Below are 21,317 nucleotides of genomic sequence, written 5' to 3'. Positions count from 1 at the left end.
ACCTGGGAGTCCAATGTGGTTCCACAGCGCCTTCTGGGAATAGCCTCAGCCCACGAGAGAATTCATCCGCTTTTTAGGTTATGACAATAAGAGACAAAGACAGAACTGTTAAACTGTTGAAAATGGGTGCTTGTGATCTTTACTCCTTGACTTCCTTGTGATTCCATCTTACATCCCCCTCCTCACCCTCCCAGATGGCTCACACTCTGTGCATTAGTATAAGTCCTGGTTGACATCTGCATACCGACACAGGAGGAATAGGAACCCATTGTTAATCTGCGGCTTAGAACAACCATCGACTGCAGAGTAATCTGTCTGTGTCCCAAGCTGCTGCCCTGAATCGATACATCACTGGAGCTACTTTGGCAAAAAGTCTTCCTGGAAACATCTGCATTAGCTCATCAAATTCATCACTTTGCAATGTCATATTGCAGATGTGTAACATTTACGGTGCCATGAAAAAGATGTCATTCACATCTATCAGTTGGGAAAGGTTTCAAAGACATTTCTGAGGCTTTAGGACTCCAGAGCTATTATCTACAAATGGAGAAAACTTCAAACTGTGGTAAACCTTCCCAGGAGGGGCCACTGTCACTAAAGAAGCGCTTCAATAACTCTTCCAAAAAGTCTCGAAAGAACCCACATTTGCCCAAAAACATCTTTGTGATCCCCAAGATTTTTGGGAAAACATTCTTTGCACTGACGAGACAAAGGTTTGCCTTTTTGGAAGGTTTGAGTTACTGTTACATGTGGCATAAAACTAACACAGCATTTCTTAAAAAGAAAATCGTACCAAGTCAAACATGGTGGTGGTCAAGAGTTAGTCTGGGCCTGCTTTGCTGCTTCAGGACCTGGGCGAAAAAAGAAGAATGTCTGGCCATCAGTTCATGTTCTAAAACTTGAGCGTGCTGTATATAATCAGGTTATATCTGAAACATGCAAGTGTGACAAAAATGAAATAAATAAAGAAATCATGAAGAGGGCAAATACTTTTTCACTGCACTGTAAACTGGGTGAACTTATCTAGATTTTTTTGCTATTCTAAAAAAGGAAATTCCATTGTTTATATATTTCAGCTATATAAAGGGGGCAATTGTGGCTCAAGAGTTGGGAGTTCGCCTTGTAATCGGAAGGTTGCCGGTTCGAGCCCCGGCTTGGACAGTCTCGGTTGTAGTGTCCTTGGGTAAGACACTTCACCCATTGCCTACTGGTGGTGGTCAGAGGGCCTGGTGGCTCTAACAGGGACCGCAGATTTAAAAGTAAACATTGCCATTTTATGTAAGACGCAAAACTAGCAACTGAAACCGTGAAGTTAGGAAAGAGGCTCACAGATTAAAGGATCTGAAGGACTGTTTTACCCCTAAAATTGTATTCAGTCTTTTTTTTTTTTTTTTTTGTAAGCACAGGAGTCGCCCTCTGTTGGCCAAAGACTGCATGCTTTGAAGAACTTTGGCTTCATTTTTGAGATTTGGAAGTGATGTCCATGTTTTACATGCTTTGTGATTGTCCAAATCAAGGACTTTATATCAGGGGCGGAGCGTGGGGGTGGCTTACTGGGCTTAAGCCCGGGGTCTTTTGGAGTGTAATTTTTTCATAGTTAGATGCCTGGCTGACAACTGTATAAAACAAAAAGTAAACAAAATATTCGAAGCACGTAGTGCACACTGTGGGAATTTACGACTGTGCGTGAATCCCCCCTGATATTGGTATGATCCGAGCTCAGGCACTAAGCGACTGAGCGAGGGGGCGGGGCAGCTGCTGCCTGTGAGTGCGCTGTTGGAGAAACGGAGCCAGCCATACTAAGGAGAGCTTAAGTTTGACCAGGTACCAAAGCAAATCATTCGTACCTTACAAATAATGTAAATATGACGGTGCATCACGAAAGATTGATATCAAACTGATCACTTGACCAGTATTACGTTACTTGCTCTTCAAGTGAATCAACAAATGGCGAAATGAAAAGCGAACAAATGCTATTTTTTTTAGAGAGTCTTAGCTTACCTGTGTTTATTTCATATTTTCAGTTCTTACCCTCCCCGACTAAATCAGTTTCAGTTATGTACTGAAATATAAGAATGGACATTAGAGGCTTCTTTCAAAGAAAAAACTCAGGTAAATGTTATTTTATATATTATGCTTTGTATGTTGTTCAGTATATTTCTATGCAAACCAAGAGGGATTTCAGTACACAGCAAGATATTCACATTTGTAACCAGATATTTACATAAAACATAAACATAAAACATTTTTACTGTACAACATCAATTTAGAGTAAACTTTTGTTTTAGATAAATATTGAAATATATTTTGAATTAGTTAAATGTCAGAATAAAGAGAGACAGAGCTGTCTATTTATTATCACTTTAATCAAATTTAGGAGTACATATACACTAAGTTTATTGTTAATTTATAAGAAAACTCCAGAGGATTCCATTCTGAGCTGAAGAAGCTTCTGATAGGTTAGTAGAGTCCATGTGAGTAAATTGGTGGCACAGCTGTGGATGCATATAAGGCAAAACACAGAGCCTGTTTCTTTGAAATGGGAAAATCAAGAGATATCAACCAAAACACCAGGAAAAGAACTGTGGAGCTCCATAAGTGTGGCTCAAGTTTGAATACAATTTGGTGCCATTTGCAATTAAGAAATACAGATAGTTTCTCTCTTTACTCTTAAAGTTAACAGATATGTTTTTTATATTTATCAATCTAAAAAAAAATAAACATTTAGTCTGATTTGATGTTACAATTAAAAAAGTGTTTGTGTTTTGATCTGAAGAGTGTGTAAATATCTGGTTTCAACTGTATATTTGATGATTGTCAGCACAAAGAGAGAGGAACAGAGAGGAGAATGAGGACAGAACAAAGATGGAACAAGAGCAGGTGAGACAGACATGTTAGTCAAATGGTCGTTTACCAAAAATATCACCGTATCATAGGTCGTCATGTATCTCGTACCTAGTGTTTCTTTTTAGGTTTGTTATTTTTCAAATTCTATATTTACTAAGTTATGCAGGCTTGTTTATACAACAAGGCTAAATAATTATATAAACTTTTCTCAATCTAAATAGTGTACTTTGGTAGAATTAAAAAATAAGTGTAGTGCAGGTCTATGATGATCTTTAGTGCTACTATCATCTAGTTCTGATTCTGGTTCTGTCTTGGTTAAATCCCAAGTAGTCCTGATTTTGAACTGTTGTAGACCTGTTTTAATTCTGGATCAGTTCTGGGTCTGGTTGAATTGGGGTTTAGTCCTCGTGTCTTGATACTAACAGCTGGAAACGTGTCATACAGCTTTGTTTGACAGAAATGAAGGAGAAAATCTTTTGTTCATTTGTTTGTTTGTTTCTACATGAGCTTTGATCATTCTCTGTAAGATTAAGCTCAGCTATTGAACGGCGTATATTTTAAAGTAAAGGCTTTAAAACCAAGTTAGTAGTACAAACGTCACTAATGTCACATAACTTTCCCGACATGTGGCCAACAGTAATGTTTTAATGTTCTTCGTTATTAAACATTTGCACATAAATAGGTGACATTATATTCAGTACTTAAAGTTTACTCTTTGGCCGCCCCTCATCCGCCGTTTTTTTTCGGCAAAATTATCCACACCCACCGCCGCGCTATGCATTCTGGGATATGTTGGGCCACGAAGTCTACACTGCCACAGCCTTAAAATTCAGGGAAATGAAGGACGCATTTCAGGGCCGCATTTCGAGCAGCCTTTGAATTGGGACAGCCTTCGGCGCGCCGCTGTGACGTAATCGGCCTTGAAATGCGTACTTTAAGCTGCAGACCCTGAATTGGGATACAGCCAGTGTCGGGAGTTTCCCTGTGCTCAGGGTCCTAATATGCCACACCCCTGAACGGCTGCAGTTTATCCTGAGGCTATATTTAAATGTTTGGACCTTGTGTTTAAATTAAAACCAATCCACACTGAAAACAACTTTTGTTGTGAGATTCTCCTCAAAGAGGACTCCTGCTGACAACTTTTGTGAAGTGCTGCGCTGACCGTTTTCCTCCTCCTCTTCTTTCACTTAGCTCAGAGCCGTGATCCATGCACGGTTACTTTGCTGTTGCGAAACTGTCCTGTTTGCCTCACGCAGGACACCCAGCTTGTTGTGTGATGATCCCACCAGCGTTTTCCTGGACAGCTCTGCAGAGAGCTGCGATTTGCTTTGTCATGAGCAGTTGAGACGATGGTCGCAGAAGATTCCAGATATAATATTCCTTATTCGATTTGTTTTAAAAGGACAATGTAGTTTTTTCTTATTCTTTTAATACAGGAAGTCAAAGCTTTAAAGTGTCACAAAGTATTTAAACACAATCTGATGAATAGAAGCTCAATATAAAATGTCAAAAGAATTATTAAAATAATTAAATATTATTCAGTAATTATTATTATCAAAAAGTATGTTCCTAAAGGAAACTGAAAGCCTAATTAATAGTGTAGAAAAAGTTTCAAGCATTTCAATTTACAAGTAAAACAATATACACAAGATGTGAATATTGATATACATGTAGCACACTAAGTATTCACACTAAAAACAAAATATGCAGTAGCAGCATTAGTAGGATATGACAGAGTTTTTAAATGGCAATCCTGCAGACTGTCAGCTGTCCAAGGATGACCCCGCCTGATCTAGACTCACACACTGAAAGATACAGGTGGATTATTATATAGCTATAGGGAATTGCAAAATGATGTCATGCAACTTTCTTTTCTATAAATCTAACATTGCTTCCTTAATTTTTTTTAGATCATGACCAGCAAAACTATAAACTTTGACCTGGATTACTTATAATAAAGGCACCCTTTCTGACACACTTCAAAGATTTTCCATGTTTATATACAGAAAGTCTTATTTCAGTGGATTTCAGAATCACATGTTGCTTTCATTGTTGTACCTAAACAATGAAACCTGCCTTGAAAAGATGTCATTTGGCCTGATTGCAGTGGTAAACGGCAACAGCCATCAAGAAGGAAGATAGAGTTGTGTAAGTTTGATTGACAGCATTGGATTAAGGCCTTACGCAACACTGTAGGGAGTAGAAAAGATAAATCCAGATGAGATTAGGATCTGGATCCTCGCTCTTTCCAATGCTCTCTCTCCATCCATTCATCCATCGCTCCCCCTTTCTCTGTTTCACATTAATACATTAGGTGTTCAAAAATTACCCATTCCAGTGTGAGCGGTGGAACTGCATTACATGCCTATGTTCGTGTTAAGATAATTAGCATTTCACTTCCTTAAAATCTGTAACAATTAAGCAAATGAGCATCAGATTGGCCAGCAGACACACATAGATAGATCAAGCAAATTAGGTCATAAAGAGAGGAGCTGAAGCTTCTCTTCTTCAAGCTTTTATCCTAGCGCCATCTAGAGGGTAAAAATCATGCTTCAGACTCCGACTGTAAGGATGATTATTCCTGTCCTGAAACTCTGGACTGGACAAGATGACGAATCAGTTTCTTTGACCTCCAGTCACCTAAAATATGACACTTTGCTGTTTTAAAAATGAAATCACATTTGCATTAAAGCAAGAAGTCAGAACGTGTAATTGAATCCACTATTTTCTAGTAATTATCCTCATTTATTGACAAATTGGGTCTTAATTTAACAATTTAGTAAATCTGAAGCAAAATACGACTAGAGATCATTTTTTGAGGAGTGATTTCTCTTTGGTGAGTTGGTTCTTTAATCCGTTTAGGCTTGTTATTTACACTAGCAAAGAGAGAGAGAGATATAAAAAATTCATCTTTTGTTCTGACATTATACAACCCAGTTTCAGTGTAAGCCGTAAACAGAAGGCACTCATTACATTTAAGCGAGAAAATATTTCATTTGTTTTCTTTGTGCAATATTATATTAGAAATTTCAGTTTCGTGCATTTCAGCTTCGTGATTTCTTTTTTAAATAAAGTCCTATCTCTGTTATTTTGAATGTAATGCCAGCAAAAAACTGTGTAAAACTTTGGGGAAGAGCAACAAAATACTGTGGGGCCAAAAACACTTCTCACTCACTTTAGCTAAGTTGGTAAAAACAGCTTCTCAGACATTTAGAAATAGAATTTAACATACAGTGTAATTAGAAAGATGATTTCACCAGGCCAAAGATGGCCATCACATTCAGGTTTTCAGGTGGTGCTGGATTCAAACAACAGTCAGAGCACGGGTTTATAAACAGAGCCACAAAAGCAAGTTAAAACTCTGACATGAAAAGAAAGGAAAACACACAAAGAAGATCCAAAAACTCTAATATGTTCTTGAGATCCAGCCTGGACAATGACGTAAAATATAAAGCTGTTTTCTGACCCCTCAAAATTTTAACTTCCTGATAGAAGTAATACTATGCATCCTGTGAGTTAAAGAGAGATTTGTAGACCCAAAGTCAGCATCTCTATGATGCAGAGCTATTAATCTGCACAGATTATCTATCCTGTGCATCTGTGAAGGCACCACTAGTGCTAAACAATGATGATGATGATGTAAACTGGCAGACCAGACCTGTCACCCACTCGGGGGAAAATTCAAATCCAATTAAATTTTGGGTGTGAATAATTTTAAGATCACTGCACTTTACGCGACGATCGTAAACTGTAAGGTTTCCAACACGAGTCTTTTATAAGTTTATTTCATACAAATTGTATTATTTTGTCCACAACTCAACACAGCTGAAAAAATTTGTAATATTACTTACAAGAGCCACTGCAAATCTTCATGTCATTTTAAAATAAACCCCTCACCGCAGTCCGGGGATGAGCTCACATGAGCCAAACCCCTCCACCCCCCCAATATCAATGAAGGTTTAAAAAGAAAACAACAGAAACACTGTCAGATCCTTTCTCCCCCACCAGAAGTCTCTAAAATGCTGCTATGAGACAAAATGCTTGTTGGCTTGAGAAATAACTTGCCAGTCTTAAACAATGAGCTGCCAGATCAGCTTCAAAAATATGAAATGTTTGTAATAGCCTGTGCTTAAAACACTGATGAACAGGACAAATATGTGGGAACTAAACATCTGTGTGAAGAATAGGGAAGAGGCACGTAAAATGTTTAAATCACACCCAAAAAATGAAAAAGAAGTAGGTGCTGCTTCCCCCAAAACTAGGGAAAAAACGTCCCCAAGAAGCATCCTTTAATAAGAATTAATTTTAAGTGCCCTTTAAAGCTTTGAGGAATTTCTTCAAGTCTTTTTTTCTTCTTCTTAGTTGCAAAAATACCTCTAGCAACAAAAATAATGGAAATAATCTTAAGGTACCTTTAAAGGCAACTCTGAAACAGTCGCGGTAGAGTTTTATTTAGTTCACTACAACCCTAAGCAGGCCAAGATTAGTGTTTTGGTAAAAAAAAAAAAAAATCCTATAAATACTTCATCTTGGCGCATTTTTGCATGTTATTGTGGGGTGTTATCCTTTTTTTTTTTTTGCAACAAGAGCTCCTAAACTCTGTTGGAAAAACAAAACAAAAACAGCCTAAGGACAAAAAACATTTTATGCAGCTAGGCAGTTTTGAGCATGTCCTTCGCCGGTGTCCCCTCAGTCTGTCCCGTCATAAATAAGTCTGAAATGTGAGTCTGTGCAAACTACGAGTCTTGTCTGAATGGATTCATGTGATCTTGGTTTGGCTGCAGACCAGAGGCAGACTGTGCATGTTTCAATTAGATTAGCAGTAAGTTTATTACTATCAGCTACATCAACTAGCCAGCCTACAAAAAAATTTAAACGCAAATAAAAATAAAAATAAGCTCTACTTGAAAATAAATTGTCATCGCTCTCAGTTTCGTAGAAATCGGGGCTGGATCTGCTGTCCATCTGCTCTCCGTCAGTCTGAGTCTGTATATCGGCTCGTCTCCGGGGATGTTCACCCATCCCATCAGATTTTCTTCCGAACGTTAGCAGCCACCGTGTGGCCGTACAGCAACCGGTCCCGTTCCCGCACTTCCTCTTGCAGCTTGGCCTCCGCCACCCGGAGCTGGCGGATGGTCGCCTTCATCTCCTTCATCTTTACCTCCATGAGCGCGATGATGTCCCGCTGCTCGTTCAGCTTCCTCAGTAGCTCGGCCGACGTGGTGCCAGTGGTCAGAGAGTACGAGTGGTCCAGCGGGCTGCTGGTCACGCTGACATACTGCACCGGTGCCGCCGCGGATGAGGTGTCCACCTGTGAGTCGCCAGCCGTTACCTCGGCTGTACCGCCGACCTGCCCCGTGTAAGATGTCCCCTCCGTTTGGACGGGCAGTCGCGCGGTGCCCAAGTACTCCCCGTTTTGGCCAATCTGCACCACGGTGATGCTGTCGTCGCTCGCTTCCCCGCCTGCGTTGGCCTCGGCTCCTTCTGCGGTGCTGCCCAGCACGGAGCTGGTGACAACAATTCCGGAGGTCGCAGCTGCGGCGGGCGCGGGAACCGCCGCGGATACTTTCCTGCCTCTGCCCCGCCGACTCCTGCGCTCATTCACCCCTCGCAGAGGGAAGAGGGACGGCACCCGGATGCTGTAGGTTTTCCTCCCGCCGGCGAAATGCACGCTGCAGACTCGATGCCCCGTAGTCGGCTGGAAGGTGCTGAAGCAGCCGCTGACCCCGGCCCGGGAGATGTTCCTCAGCCACTGCTCTCTGAGAGCGGTGTCCTTAGGAAACGTGTAGAAGCGCAGTTCCCGGTCCCGGTGCGAGTTGTTGTAGCAGCCGGGGACACAGCAGGTGAACCCAGGCATATTTACTTCAGCGCCGAGGCTAAATCTGCGGCCTTCGGGTGAACTTAAGATTATTTTATTTTTGTTTCTTTATTCTATGCTATGTTATCAAGATCGGCGGCCTGCAAGCGGAACTACACGTCCCACAACGCTAACAACTTCCTGTTTATTTTTTAGCAAAAGTGAGGCGCTCTCCTTCGTACGACGACTAAATCCATCCGAGATTAGCCGGCCGCGGAGCACACGAAGCTCTTGCATATGATGAATTCACGGATGCTGTTTTATTTTCAACGGTAAATGTTTTTTCTTGTTCTTAGCTCTGTTATCAGGGTAATCGTCCACCACTGAGAACTAAAAGTCCCACAATTCCTTGCGCTTCCTGTCCATAACCGTTAGTGATATAACGCCTCTGCTGGTCAGTGTGTGTAATGACACCGTTCAAGTAGGCGTGTGTGTAAAGAAAATACTATCAACGTGTTAAAAAACAACAAAATAACTTAATTAATTATTGATCTTTTTAAAACAAACGCTGTATTTTAATGTAAAACAATTATATTTTTATATAGATGCAGACAGACTTCTATTTTCTTCTCAAAGGAAAATAATTTTTAGAATCACAAACTAAGGTGTTTTCAGTTACAGCTGATGATTAACTGATTAAAGCAACCTAAGTCTAATTGGGGGAAAACTTCAAATACAGAATAACAATAGTGTAAAATTTGATTAATACATATGTGCAATCAGAAATAACCATGGAGAATAAAAAACTTTTTAGATGGAGCAATTTTATGAAATTCAAGTCTAATAATTTAATGTCCTGCTTTTTCTTTTGGCTTGCCCTTTTAGGTGTTGCTATAGCAGATCATAGGCCTCTGTCTCACCCTATAACTTTTATCCCCCTTAATCACACAATCAGCCATTGTCATCAGTAAATGTCATATTTTGGGGTGAAATCACCGTTAATAATAGCAACAGTGCATCCCCACCAGTATAAATATCTAATCAACTTACATCTAATAAGCATCCACAGAAGGTGTATTGTATTGTATCTTTATTTTGAACATGTTAAATTAGTACAACAACAGAAAAAAGAGACAAACAAACAAACACAGCAAAACAAAAGGAAAACAAAAAACAATAATTATAAATAACTCATAACATGTTCAAAAAGGAAGAAGCATAATCTTATTTAATCCCACCCCCTTTCACTATTTAGTAATTAATAGTCTACACTTTTTCTTCCTGTTTCCCTGTCCATCAGAAATTCTTCATTACAATTACATTACATGTTACATGTGTTTTTTATTTATTTATCTATTTTTATATTTTTACATTTATACTTTAAATATATACTTATATAAACATACTTGTGCACCTACACATATATACACATCACTGTTGTGAAAATAGTGGGTGAGAACACCCGATCAGAGCCCTACCTCCTTCCTTTACTTTGCAAAAACCACAATTTTGAACTGAGTCATGCTGGGACATTGCTTCAGTTCTTCACTCTATTCCACAGCCTCCCTCCACACACAGAGATGCAAAAACGTTGTCATGTTATACGGATACAAGGATGTTTTAAATTTAATTCCCCCTTCAAATTGTATCCCTGTTTCCTTTTAGAAAACAATTTGAGAATACTGTCAGGAAGTAGGTCGTTTATTACTTTATACATAATTTGTACTGTGAGAAAATGAACCAGGTCTGTGAATTTTGGTATTTTTGATTTTAAGAATAGCGGATTTGTATGATCTCTGTAGCCAGTTTTATGGATTATCCTTATGGACCTAGATTGATGATAGCAAACATTTATGAGTATTGCCCCAAACCTCTGCACTGTAATGCAAATATGGTGAAATCAGTGAACAATATTGAATGTTGGATGATTTGTGATCCAGATGTGTTTTACTTTACTTTACTCAGGTACTTTACTCAGGTATTTTTCACTAATTTAAAGTTAGACTGATTTTCAGTCTGTTTCCTTGGATTGTTTGTTCATCTTTCCATGTCAGCTGCCACACTGTCCAGGTGGTAGTAACCATTATCATCCACCTGATGGCCTTGTAGATCACTCTTCCTGCACTCCTGTGCTGGTTTAGTGGTTGGCTGGATGGTTGTGGATTTGGACGCTGCAGGTGTCACTTTTCTGATCATCATCACACAGCTATTTCTGCAGATTTAGTTTATTATTTACACACTGTAAATCTGTAGTAGCCAAATAAACCTCATACCGTATTCATCTAACATCATTTCACAAAGTAAACACCAAAGTTTAAAAGCATTTTTAAAAATAAATTGTATTTGAAAAGGCTGAGGCAAAAGAATGTAAACCAAAGTCACCCCTGCCAACAGCAGCATTAAACATGAGCGCTCACACACACCTCTACAAGTTTAAAGTCTAGTGTGTTGCTCATGGTGCCAACAGATGAACTAAGAGTTAACAATGGGTTCTTATCAGGGAAAAAAGATACATTTAAAATGGTATCTGTGTTGCAGTAAGTAAGGTCCTGCTATTATACTTGCATCAGGGCACTTATCTGGTTATTTGAAACATATGTTACTGGCCCTCCATTCAAAAACAAACAAAAATCACTATTGATTCTCCACAAACAAATATTGAATATATATTTGAGTTTGTTTCTGTGAAATCTGTGCAATTGTAACTAATACTGTCAAATAAAATTAACCAGAATAAATTATCAAAATACATTTAACCGGAGACATTATATGAGAGGGATGTCACTAAAGTAACTGAAATACAAGGGAAAACACTGCAATAGCAAACGTGGTAGAATTAGGCTATAACTTTCAGAGAGTTTTAAGAGAGTTTTTAACCGTTTTAAACCTTAATTTCGTCTCAAAGCAAGCAAATTATTTTGTCGATATATTTAGATTGGAGTGGTAGCTACGCCTTGAGTTTTGGTAATGGTTAAAATTAACAAGTGAGATAACTGCTTTGGGGTAGACGACTGCCCACTTGGAAGAAGCTTTGAGGCAACTGTTGTTGCGATTTACATAAAACTGAATTGAAAATTTTTAGATTAAACGAGTGAAACTAGTCGACGTACTGAGGGATTTGTACAGGTAGCGCACTGAATCATGGGGAAACTATTGAAAGTTAAAGTAATGCCTTAACAGCAAGGGCACATATTTTATTCTTAAGACGTATTTATACATTAATAAAAAATATCTTTAAAAGCAAGGTTTTGTGAAACTTTTAGTATCTTTGTGTTTAAACATAACGTGTTTCCTATGAGTCCCCCGTGTTGATTTTCCGCCGGTGACCTATCTTCACAGCTTTAGTATGTCCGGTTCCCGTCACAGTATTGCTGTTGCTGCTGAAGTTACCATTAGCAACTGGGCAGCGCCCGGCTCGACACCTTCCGACGTCGCTGATGTTGTGCTGCCAAATACAGTAGGTAGTTAACGTTTCCTTGCTTTTCACTTGGGATTTGTTTTAAATAATACCCGTTTGTAGATACTTTAACGCTAAACAGTGAGCCCGAGAAATATCTGCGTTTACTGGGAGTTTTTTGTGCACGCTCTGCGGTTGTCTGGCCAGCTAGCTGAACGTGCTAGCTAACGTTATCAATAACCTGACTGTTTAGCTAGCTCACTGTGTGTGTAGGTGTGTGTGCACTTGTAGCAGTACGCGTGTTTGAAACGAAGACGTGGTCACTTTGAGGAAGTTTGCAGTGTTTTATGACATATGTCTGATCCCGAGCTACTACTTCTGATTCAGAAAGCGACGAGTCCGTGTGTCATGCCTTTGATATCTCATCTGTCTAGCTGACTCGGCACGGCACGGCTCAGTTGCCAGTGTTGTCGGTGTGTGAGAGACTTCAGCTGCATTCGGCTGCTTTAGCCTGGCGCGGATGCGGTTTAAACGAGAGAAGGTTCCCAAAGGTGGCACTGGTAATGCAGGTGCAGGGGCACGCAGACTTTCCTCCGTCACCCTTCTGTTGTACAGTCATCATGGCCACAGGGAGAGTCAGCAAGATAGACCTGCTCATTGTTCACCTATATAGCACTGTGCTAAATATGGACACACCCCGCATTTCTTTATATTTTGCTAGGAAAACGGAAAATAGGTACAGCAATTTATGGCTTGAGAGAAGTTCATACCTGAGCCAAAGCTGCTGTTCTCCTGTTTCTCCTCTCAGCATATTCCTTTCCTTTTCCCCCCTTACTTCTCCCTAAGAGTCCACATTCAGTCCCCAAAGACTGTAGTCTTTGTAGTGGTACATTTAGTTCATTTAATATTTATAAATCAATTTCACTTTTTACTTTGAATTATAAAGTTTTTGGAAAACCTCTGAATTAAAAGGATATGTTTTTTGTGTTTTTGTGTATGTTTTTCAGCTTAGTTGATTTTTATGCATATGTATTTAATGTAGATATGGCCTGCTATTTAAATCAGTCACCAGTCTATTATCATTCCAGATCAGGAAAACAAGGGAGTAAACTCATACTGGTTCAGGTGATTTATAACTTTCAGAGCAACATTAAGTGAGCGATAAATAATTAGATTGTTCTGGCTGCTGGTTTTTATGTTTAGCCTGGTTGAAAGACAAAAGATGACATTGACATTCAGTGGGTGTGAACAAGGAAAGGCATGTTAAGTATGTGGCAGGACACGGCATGAGAGCCTGTCACAGAGGTCTGATAAGAAAAACTGGGCTGAACTTTCATGAGACCTGCAGATACACTCAAAGCTGGGATAAATGGGTAAAGCACTTATTCACTACTCCTTCTCATTTCTTAGTGCTGCATTCACAAAGAGCTTTTTTATTTCCCAGGATTTTGTTATGTTATTGGATAAAGGTTGATCGCTCTTTAACTGTTCAATTGTTAATTGTTTTATAGGCTAAAATCAACAGCACAGGCCTTGAAAAGCTAGTGGATGATTTGCTGTTGAGATGCTGGAGTGACTGGCGATGGTTCACACATAGGGTCCCACTGAGCAGCTCTACCATGCTGCCGGGAGTCGGTGTGTTTGGCACGGGGAGTACGGCCCGAGTGCTGGTCCCACTGCTAAAAGCTGAAGGCTTTGAGGTTCATGCACTCTGGGGGCGAAGCGAAGAGGAAGCATGCTGCTTGGCAAAGGAGCTCGGCATCCCATTTCACACCAGCCGATCTGACGACGTCCTGCTGCATCAAGATGTTGACCTTGTCTGCATCTATATTCCACCATCCATGACAAGGCAGATAGCAGTCAAGGCACTGGGTAAGACTCCATAAACACAAATATAACATAATATAACACAGTGTGTTTGGCAGCATAGTGACTGAGCTATTAGCACTGTCACAGCATGAGGGGTTCAAATCCAGGCAACACTCTTTCGTACAGTGTTTGTATCATCTCCCTGTTCTTGTGCAGGCTTTCTACAGGACCTCCAGTTTCTCCTACCACTAACCCTATTTAGTATGTCATGAAAGAAATCATCTCAAGAGTTAACACCCTAAATGAAGGTTGAAATATTAAGATTCACATGTTAGTATTGCACATTTCTTCCTCTTGCAATAATGCTTTCATGTTATCAGTGTTCTGGTACCAAATTACAAAATTTTAATGAAAGCATGCAGTGCTCTGAAACACTGACCAGTGCCTCATGCCTGCTTGTGGTGATACTTATTAATCAACTGAGGGTAAAGTCAAAGCTACAGTGAAGAAGAAACTCACACGGTGAAAATGGCAGACAGCACAGATAGCAGGGAAAAGCACATCGGTGGCATTATTAATCACACTAATTAAACTGAAAAATATTGATTACACACACAGTGTGGCGAATAAATATATAATTACTGCTGATAGCCTCATTAGGGACATTTTTTTTTATTAGTTATACAGATATTTGATGTATCTTCTATGTTTGTTTTACAGTGTGTCCAGAACTGTAGGACTCAGTATCATGATATTGCTGTTATTTTGGGGAATGTATTATTAGTTGCTTCCACCTGTAATGACTATAATCCTAATGCAGCTCCTCTGGGGGTATCTCCACTTATCTTTGTGCTTCATCACAAGCCAAATGTGTCAGATAGAAACCCTTCAAGTTTCAGTTCTGGGTCTGGTTTCGATTTAGCACCCGTAGCTGTTTTCACACATGACCTCCATGGATTGTCAGTGTGGTAATTGCCCTACCTCATATGTAGCACACACCAGGTGATAGTCTACTTTAGATGCGTTCTCACTGCTGGAAATATTGCATTTGTTTAAAGCAAGGGAACTGCCTGGGTAGAGCATGCAAGAAGCAGCATACATGAGTGCCCACTCATTTGCTGGAACTTCACCAAACAATTATGTGTGCTGTTCCCACACGAGAACAGTCAACCATCACGCACCGTTTGTCCCAGTAGGCTGGAGATCGTTCAGTGTCCATTCTGACTACAGGGAGTGCAGAATTATTAGGCAAATGAGTATTTTGTCCACATCATCCTCTTCATGCATGTTGTCTTACTCCAAGCTGTATAGGCTCAAAAGCCTACTACACAGCAAAATCTCCAGTGTTAAATTAACACTGGAGAGTGTCTATATGGGTCCACACCTCTGAGTGTTAAATACAACACTGTTGAGTGTTAAATTAACACTTTTGACAGTGTTATATGTTTAAAAGTAACCTAGTCAGTTTTGAAGATTAACAAAGACTAACACTGAGCAGTGCTGGTTTTCTAACACTGGAATATTTCTAACATTTTGAGTTATTTTCCAGTGTTAGAAAATCAGCACTGCTCAGTGTTAGTCTTTGTTAATCTTCAAAACTGCTGGACATTATGAACAATGCTGGGCATCCTCTGCACACGGCCATAAACAATCAGAAGAGTCTGTTCAGTGACAGGTTGCTTCTCCCCAAGACAAGAACTAACAGACTTAAAAACTCCTTTGTCCCACACGCCATCAGACTGTTTAACTCCTCTCTGGAGGGGAGAGGGAGGGGAAACAGGAAACAGGAGGACAAAGGAGGGGGGAACAACTAAGCTGTAGTGCCTCTTCACCTCACTGTACAATACCTTGTGCAATACTTTTTGTAAATAGTCAACAGTGCAATAGACTCAATACTTGAAATGTGCAATTCACTTGTATTTTTATTTTTTATTCCTATTTATTCTATTTATCCCCTTTGTATATTTTATTTATATTTGTCTCTGTATTTATATATATATAAAAATTCTGTAACTGTAACTTCGGTCGTTGCTGTGCTTTTTTTTGGAAGTCGAATTTCCCAGAGGAACCCACCCGAGGGATTAATAAAGTTCTATCTTATCTTATCAAAACTGACTAGGTTACTTTTAAACATATAACACTCTCAAAAGTGTTAATTTAACACTCAACAGTGTTGTATTTAACACTCAGAGGTGTGGACCCATATAGACACTCTCCAGTGTTAATTTAACACTGGAGATTTTGCTGTGTACCAATTAAGCATATTAGGTGATGTGCATCTCTGTAATGAGAAGGGGTGTGGTCTAATGACATCAACACCCTATATCAGGTGTGCATAATTATTAGGCAACGTCCTTTCCTTTGGCAAAATGGGTCAAAAGAAGGACTTGACAGGCTCAGAAAAGTCAAAAATAGTGAGATATCTTGCAGAGGGATGCAGCAGTCTCAAAATTGCAAAGCTTCTGAAGCGTGATCATCGAACAATCAAGCGTTTCATTCAAAATAGTCAACAGGGTCGCAAGAAGCGTGTGGAAAAACCAAGGTGCAAAATAACTGCCCATGAACTGAGAAAAGTCAAGCGTGCAGCTGCCAAGATGCCACTTGCCACCAGTTTGGCCATATTTCAGAGCTGCAACATCACTGGAGTGCCCAAAAGCACAAGGTGTGCAATACTCAGAGACATGGCCAAGGTAAGAAAGGCTGAAAGACGACCACCACTGAACAAGACACACAAGCTGAAACGTCAAGACTGGGCCAAGAAATACTCAATCAAGACTGGTTTTTCTAAGGTTTTATGGACTGATGAAATGAGAGTGAGTCTTGATGGGCCTGTGGCTGGATTGGTAAAAGGGCAGAGAGCTCCAGTCCGACTCAGACGCCAGCAAGGTGGAGGTGGAGTACTGGTTTAGGCTGGTATCATCAAAGATGAGCTTGTGGGGCCTTTTCGGGTTGAGGATGGAGTCAAGCTCAACTCCCAGTCCTACTGCCAGTTCCTGGAAGACACCTTCTTCAAGCAGTGGTACAGGAAGAAGTCTGCATCCTTCAAGAAAAACATGATTTTCATGCAGGACAATGCTCCATCACACGCGTCCAAGTACTCCACAGCGTGGCTGGCAAGAAAGGGTATAAATGAAGAAAAACTAATGACATGGCCACCTTGTTCACCTGATCTGAACCCCATTGAGAACCTCTGGTCCATCATCAAATGTGAGATTTACAAGGAGGGAAAACAGTACACCTCTCTGAACAGTGTCTGGGAGGCTGTGGTTGCTGCTGCACGCAATGTTGATGGTGAACAGATCAAAACACTGACAGAATCCATGGATGGCAGGCTTTTGAGTGTCCTTGCAAAGAAAGGTGGCTATATTGGTCGCTGATTTGTTTTTGTTTTGTTTTTGAATGTCAGAAATGTATATTTGTGAATGTGGAGATGTTATATTGGTTTCACTGGTAAAAATAAATGATTGAAATGGGTATATATTTGTTTTTTGTTAAGTTGTCTAATAATTATGCACAGTAATAGTCACCTGCACACACAGATATCCCCCTAAAATAGCTAAAACTAAAAACAAACTAAAAACTACTTCCAAAAACATTCAGCTTTGATATTAATGAGTTTTTTGGGTTCATTGAGAACATGGTTGTTGTTCAATAATAAAATTATTCCTCAAAAATACAACTTTCCTAATAATTCTGCACTCCCTGTATGTTAAACATTTGCTGTGTCACATACAGCTTCATCAGGTGAGGTGTGGAAAAGTTCAGAGCTGTGTATGCAAACAGCTCGTGCCCTGAAGCAGCTGGGTGTGGCAGGTCAGATCTCAAACGCATTTCCTCTGTAACGTATTCTTCAGGGTTTGTTATTGACGTGTGATTAATGGTGATCAAAGCCTTGATCAACAGCAATTGTAGCTACAAATTAAAAAAAAAAAAAGAAAGAAAAATTCTGTCAGCAGTAGACTGAAGCAAATATAATCAACAAGGTTTCCCAATCAAAGGGGACTTGATACAGGGCTTTCTGTATCTGATGGAATTCCTAAGCGTTGACCACAGTTTCCTGTTTTAGTTGCAACTTCCTGAGTGTTTCCCTGCTGAGGGACTAATCCATGGGACCAATTCCAACGGCTAGTGAGGTCTGATTTAAAATGTATAGCAAACGCTGCACTCACTAGATGCCATCACATTATTTTGGTTTATTCATACCTAATGAGTAAATGAACAGTAAAGCAATCAAATGCACACTCTGATAGATGCACCGAACTGAAACTGCTGCAGATCTGAGCTTATGTAAAAAAATAAATAAATAAATTGTGTGAAATCTGTTCTCATTGGCTCTACGCCAAAGATCAGTGCAGTAAGTTAATAACTGCTCAATCTCCGTCTGTCTTCAGGTATCGGTAAGAATGTCGTGTGTGAGAAAGCTGCAACTGCTGTGGATTCATTCAAGATGGTCACTGCAGCCAGATACTACCCACAGCTGCTCAGCATTATGGGTAACACCCTGCGCTTCCTGCCAGCTTTTGTTGCAATGCGCCAACTGCTGGTGGAGGGATATGTGGGCGAACTGCAGGTGTGTGATGTCCGAGTCTATGGTCCGAGCCTGCTGGACCAGTCGTACGGCTGGACCTGCGAGGAGCTGATGGGAGGAGGCGGTCTTCACACTGTTGGCTCCGCCATCATCGACCTTTTGAGTTACCTGTCTGGCACACGAGCACACCGCGTGCATGGTTTACTGCGGACCTTCGTGCAGCAAAACGGTTTGATCCGAGGGATACGCCGCGTCACCAGCGACGATTTCTGTTTCTTCCAAATGTTGATGGGTGGGACAGGGTCCAGTAGCGTGTGCTGCACTGTGACCCTAAACTTCAATATGCCGGGGTCGTTTGTACATGAGGTTATGGTAGTTGGATCCACTGGGAGATTAATTGCCAGAGGGACAGAACTGTATGGGCAACGCAACGGGAGTAAAAGCGAGGAGCTGTTGGTAGGCGACAACGGCTGGGTGGGACCAGAGGTAAAAGAAATGCCCCTGCCTCTCCTGCAGGGCCTGAGCTCCATGGTGAAGGCGCTGAGGCAGTCTTTTCAGGCTAAGGAGGAGCGCCGGTGTTGGGCACGGGGACCAGTTGCCACTGCACCAACGTTTGAGGACGGTCTGTACGTGCAGACGGTGGTGGAGGCGGTGAAGCGGTCCAGCAGCAGCGGAGAATGGGAGTGTGTTGAGATCATGAGTCATGAACCTGATCCAAACCAGAACCTGTGTGAGGCTCTCAAGAGAAACAAAAACTAGATCTGTTAATTCACCCAGTGCGACTACTGCATGTCTGACAAAACGGAGCTCTGAATGTTTCAAGTCCGCTGCTTCGACCTTTTATGTGACACATGACTACTTGGCTTGGTTTTTTTTTAACACACTTGTCACAATTTGAACTTCTTTTTTTTTTTTTTTTTTTTTGACTGTGTTGTGAATGCTTGAACCCTCACAGATGTGATTTGTTTGTACACTAAATTTGTAAACCACAGCTCTATTATTCTGATTCTCAACAGAAAACATTATCATAGCTGTAAAGCTCATTTAAACGTGTTAAAAGCTCCCTGTGTCCCACCGACAGTCACCTTACGCTGCCTTGATTATCATTCTTAGCTTGAAGTTGTGGAGTCATGATTTCAGATTTTCGGCTAAAAAAGGATCTAGACCTATATTAGTTGTTAGCCAATAGTAGATTTTAATTTTAAAAAATGGTTTTAGGTTGTTGGGTGGTTTTTTTTTTTGTTTTCAACTTATGAGCAGTTTCTTTAGATTTATTAATATAGAAAGAAAACAATTATGAAGTCTGAATAAGTGCATTACCCCTGAACATCCCTTTTTTTCTGGTTATTGTTTTTAATTTTTTGTTGTTGTTGTTTTTTCTTTTAAAGTTTGGGTATCACCAGAGAGTTTGAGCTGAGTCTAATATTTCCATGACCACCGGCTGGCTCGCTGGCTAATAAACCATGCACCAGCAGGAACAGTTCATTGAACCCTGCAAGAAGTCAGTGGTTTCAGGGCAGATTGAAAAGAGTGTCTCAGTCATATCTGAGATTGTTTTGGCCTGCTGATAACGTGAGAGGGGTTAATGGGTACAGTATGCCTATTTTATCTGAATTAATAGTCTCAGCTTGTATATCCACCCTTTTTTGATGGTACAGCAGAGTTTTAGGATAGTTATTTTGTTGAGCCTTCAGCTCTGGGTCAAGGATCCTTTCCCCCACTTTGCAAATCCAGGTCTGTAAGTTTCAGCATATTGGTTGCAGTTCACCAGCTGACGCCTGTAGCTACAGAAAGATTTGTTCAAGCACCATTTTTCAGGTGATTAATGATGCTGTGTATTACTATAGGGAAACTGGAACACCATGTGATTCTCTACTGTAGATAAAATTTAGACTTTAATATGTTTGAATGGAAATATATTGGTGTTAATGTACACTAACAGCACCTTTCTGTAAAAGAGGGAGTGTTTACCTCAGCCATGACTGTGACCATCACAGCAGCCGCGTGATTTGACTAACAAATGACCCGTTGTGATTCTGATAGAACTCAAATTAGAGTAAGTATAATGGAGCTGTGTTCAGTTTACTTTCTATTTTATTTTTCACCATGTAATAAGTATATTTTAGACATTTGAAAAAAAGAGGTTTAATAATGTGTTTGTTACAAAATGGCCATGACTTACATGATACCAGGGATTGAGTAAAATAAGCTATGTAGAGAATAAAGTAACAGTCTGTAGCAATGCCCCTGAATTCCCCACTGTAAATGTATACTGAACTATTACTCCTGTAAGCTGGAAAAGAGGATGTAGAAAGTGTACGGTTGCCTGCTGCACAGACAGAGCAGCAGTCACAGTTTTACCAAAGTACATTATAAAAATTCAAAATAAAAGCTCTACTCTAGGATGGATGACTCAGCCATGTCCTGTTACATAACTGAATTATGCCTCAGGGAGTTTTTAGTGCATACGCTTAGCACCTGTTTTTCCATTTTGGACTGATAGTATTCCATAAGGATGTAGACCTTATGGAATACTATCACCATGTTAAATTGGTATTTCCAGTTTATTTTGATGTGTCTTTTCATAGACAGTATAACAGATGAACGAAGCTTTCAAGTCTAAAAATTGAAGCCAGCCTAGAAGTGCCATAAACGGAATTATTTTTAAAGGCAAAACCTGCAATACTGTGGGGGGAATGACCATTGAATTTGACCTGTGTAAACACTCTCCTGTTGAGTCACTCATTTTGGGTCACACTAAATAAATGATTACGTCTGTTTTCTAAATTTTGGTCATTCTTTGTGTCCGATAAAAAGATTTTTGAGGGTATGCTGGTTAGCTAGCAGCTTGTGATTGGCAAGCTGTTATGAGCATCACAGTAGCTATGTCCATCTTTTATACTGTCCATGGATTTATTAAATAGATTATAAGATGACAA

General features: G+C 40.1%; 2 protein-coding genes across 4 annotated transcripts; one reads left to right on the top strand and one right to left on the bottom strand.

The window, feature by feature from the left end:
* Window positions 1-7,344: 7,344 nt before the first annotated feature.
* thap11 (THAP domain containing 11) lies at window positions 7,345-8,706 on the bottom strand. Its single transcript, XM_080884341.1, has one exon. The coding sequence runs from the start codon at window positions 8,702-8,704 to the stop codon at window positions 7,874-7,876; it is 831 nt and encodes a 276-aa protein (XP_080740467.1). The 5' UTR covers window positions 8,705-8,706; the 3' UTR covers window positions 7,345-7,873.
* On the top strand, window positions 8,666-20,783 carry gfod2 (glucose-fructose oxidoreductase domain containing 2). Of its 3 annotated transcripts, XM_080884338.1 has the most exons (5): window positions 8,666-8,690; window positions 8,861-8,976; window positions 11,984-12,101; window positions 13,553-13,913; window positions 18,242-20,783. In XM_080884338.1, exons 2-5 carry the CDS (start codon window positions 8,942-8,944, stop codon window positions 19,135-19,137), a joined length of 1,410 nt encoding a protein of 469 aa, XP_080740464.1. In that variant the 5' UTR covers window positions 8,666-8,690; window positions 8,861-8,941; the 3' UTR covers window positions 19,138-20,783. The 3 variants fall into 3 exon arrangements, with proteins under 3 accessions (XP_080740464.1, XP_080740466.1, XP_080740465.1); XM_080884340.1 differs by lacking the exon at window positions 8,666-8,690 and having other exon boundaries at window positions 8,839-8,976; window positions 11,984-12,105; XM_080884339.1 differs by lacking the exons at window positions 8,666-8,690; window positions 8,861-8,976; window positions 11,984-12,101 and adding an exon at window positions 12,142-13,414.
* The last annotated feature ends 534 nt before the right edge of the window (window positions 20,784-21,317 follow it).

This window comes from Rhamphochromis sp. 'chilingali' (genome assembly GCF_963969265.1).
Source record: "Rhamphochromis sp. 'chilingali' genome assembly, chromosome: 6".
NCBI lineage: Eukaryota > Metazoa > Chordata > Actinopteri > Cichliformes > Cichlidae > Rhamphochromis > Rhamphochromis sp. 'chilingali'.
Note: the sequence above shows the minus strand (reverse complement) of the source record. Positions and strands in the feature narration are given on the sequence as shown.

Excerpts from the sequence above, each read along its gene's own strand:
- thap11 (XM_080884341.1), bottom strand. The coding sequence starts at position 8,704 with ATGCCTGGGTTCACCTGCTGTGTCCCCGGCTGCTACAACAACTCGCAC.
- gfod2 (XM_080884338.1), top strand. The coding sequence starts at position 8,942 with ATGATGAATTCACGGATGCTGTTTTATTTTCAACG. Across the intron at positions 8,977-11,983 it reads ATGCTGTTTTATTTTCAACG|CTTTAGTATGTCCGGTTCCC; the intron begins GTAAATGTTTTT and ends CTATCTTCACAG. Across the intron at positions 12,102-13,552 it reads ATGTTGTGCTGCCAAATACA|GCTAAAATCAACAGCACAGG; the intron begins GTAGGTAGTTAA and ends ATTGTTTTATAG.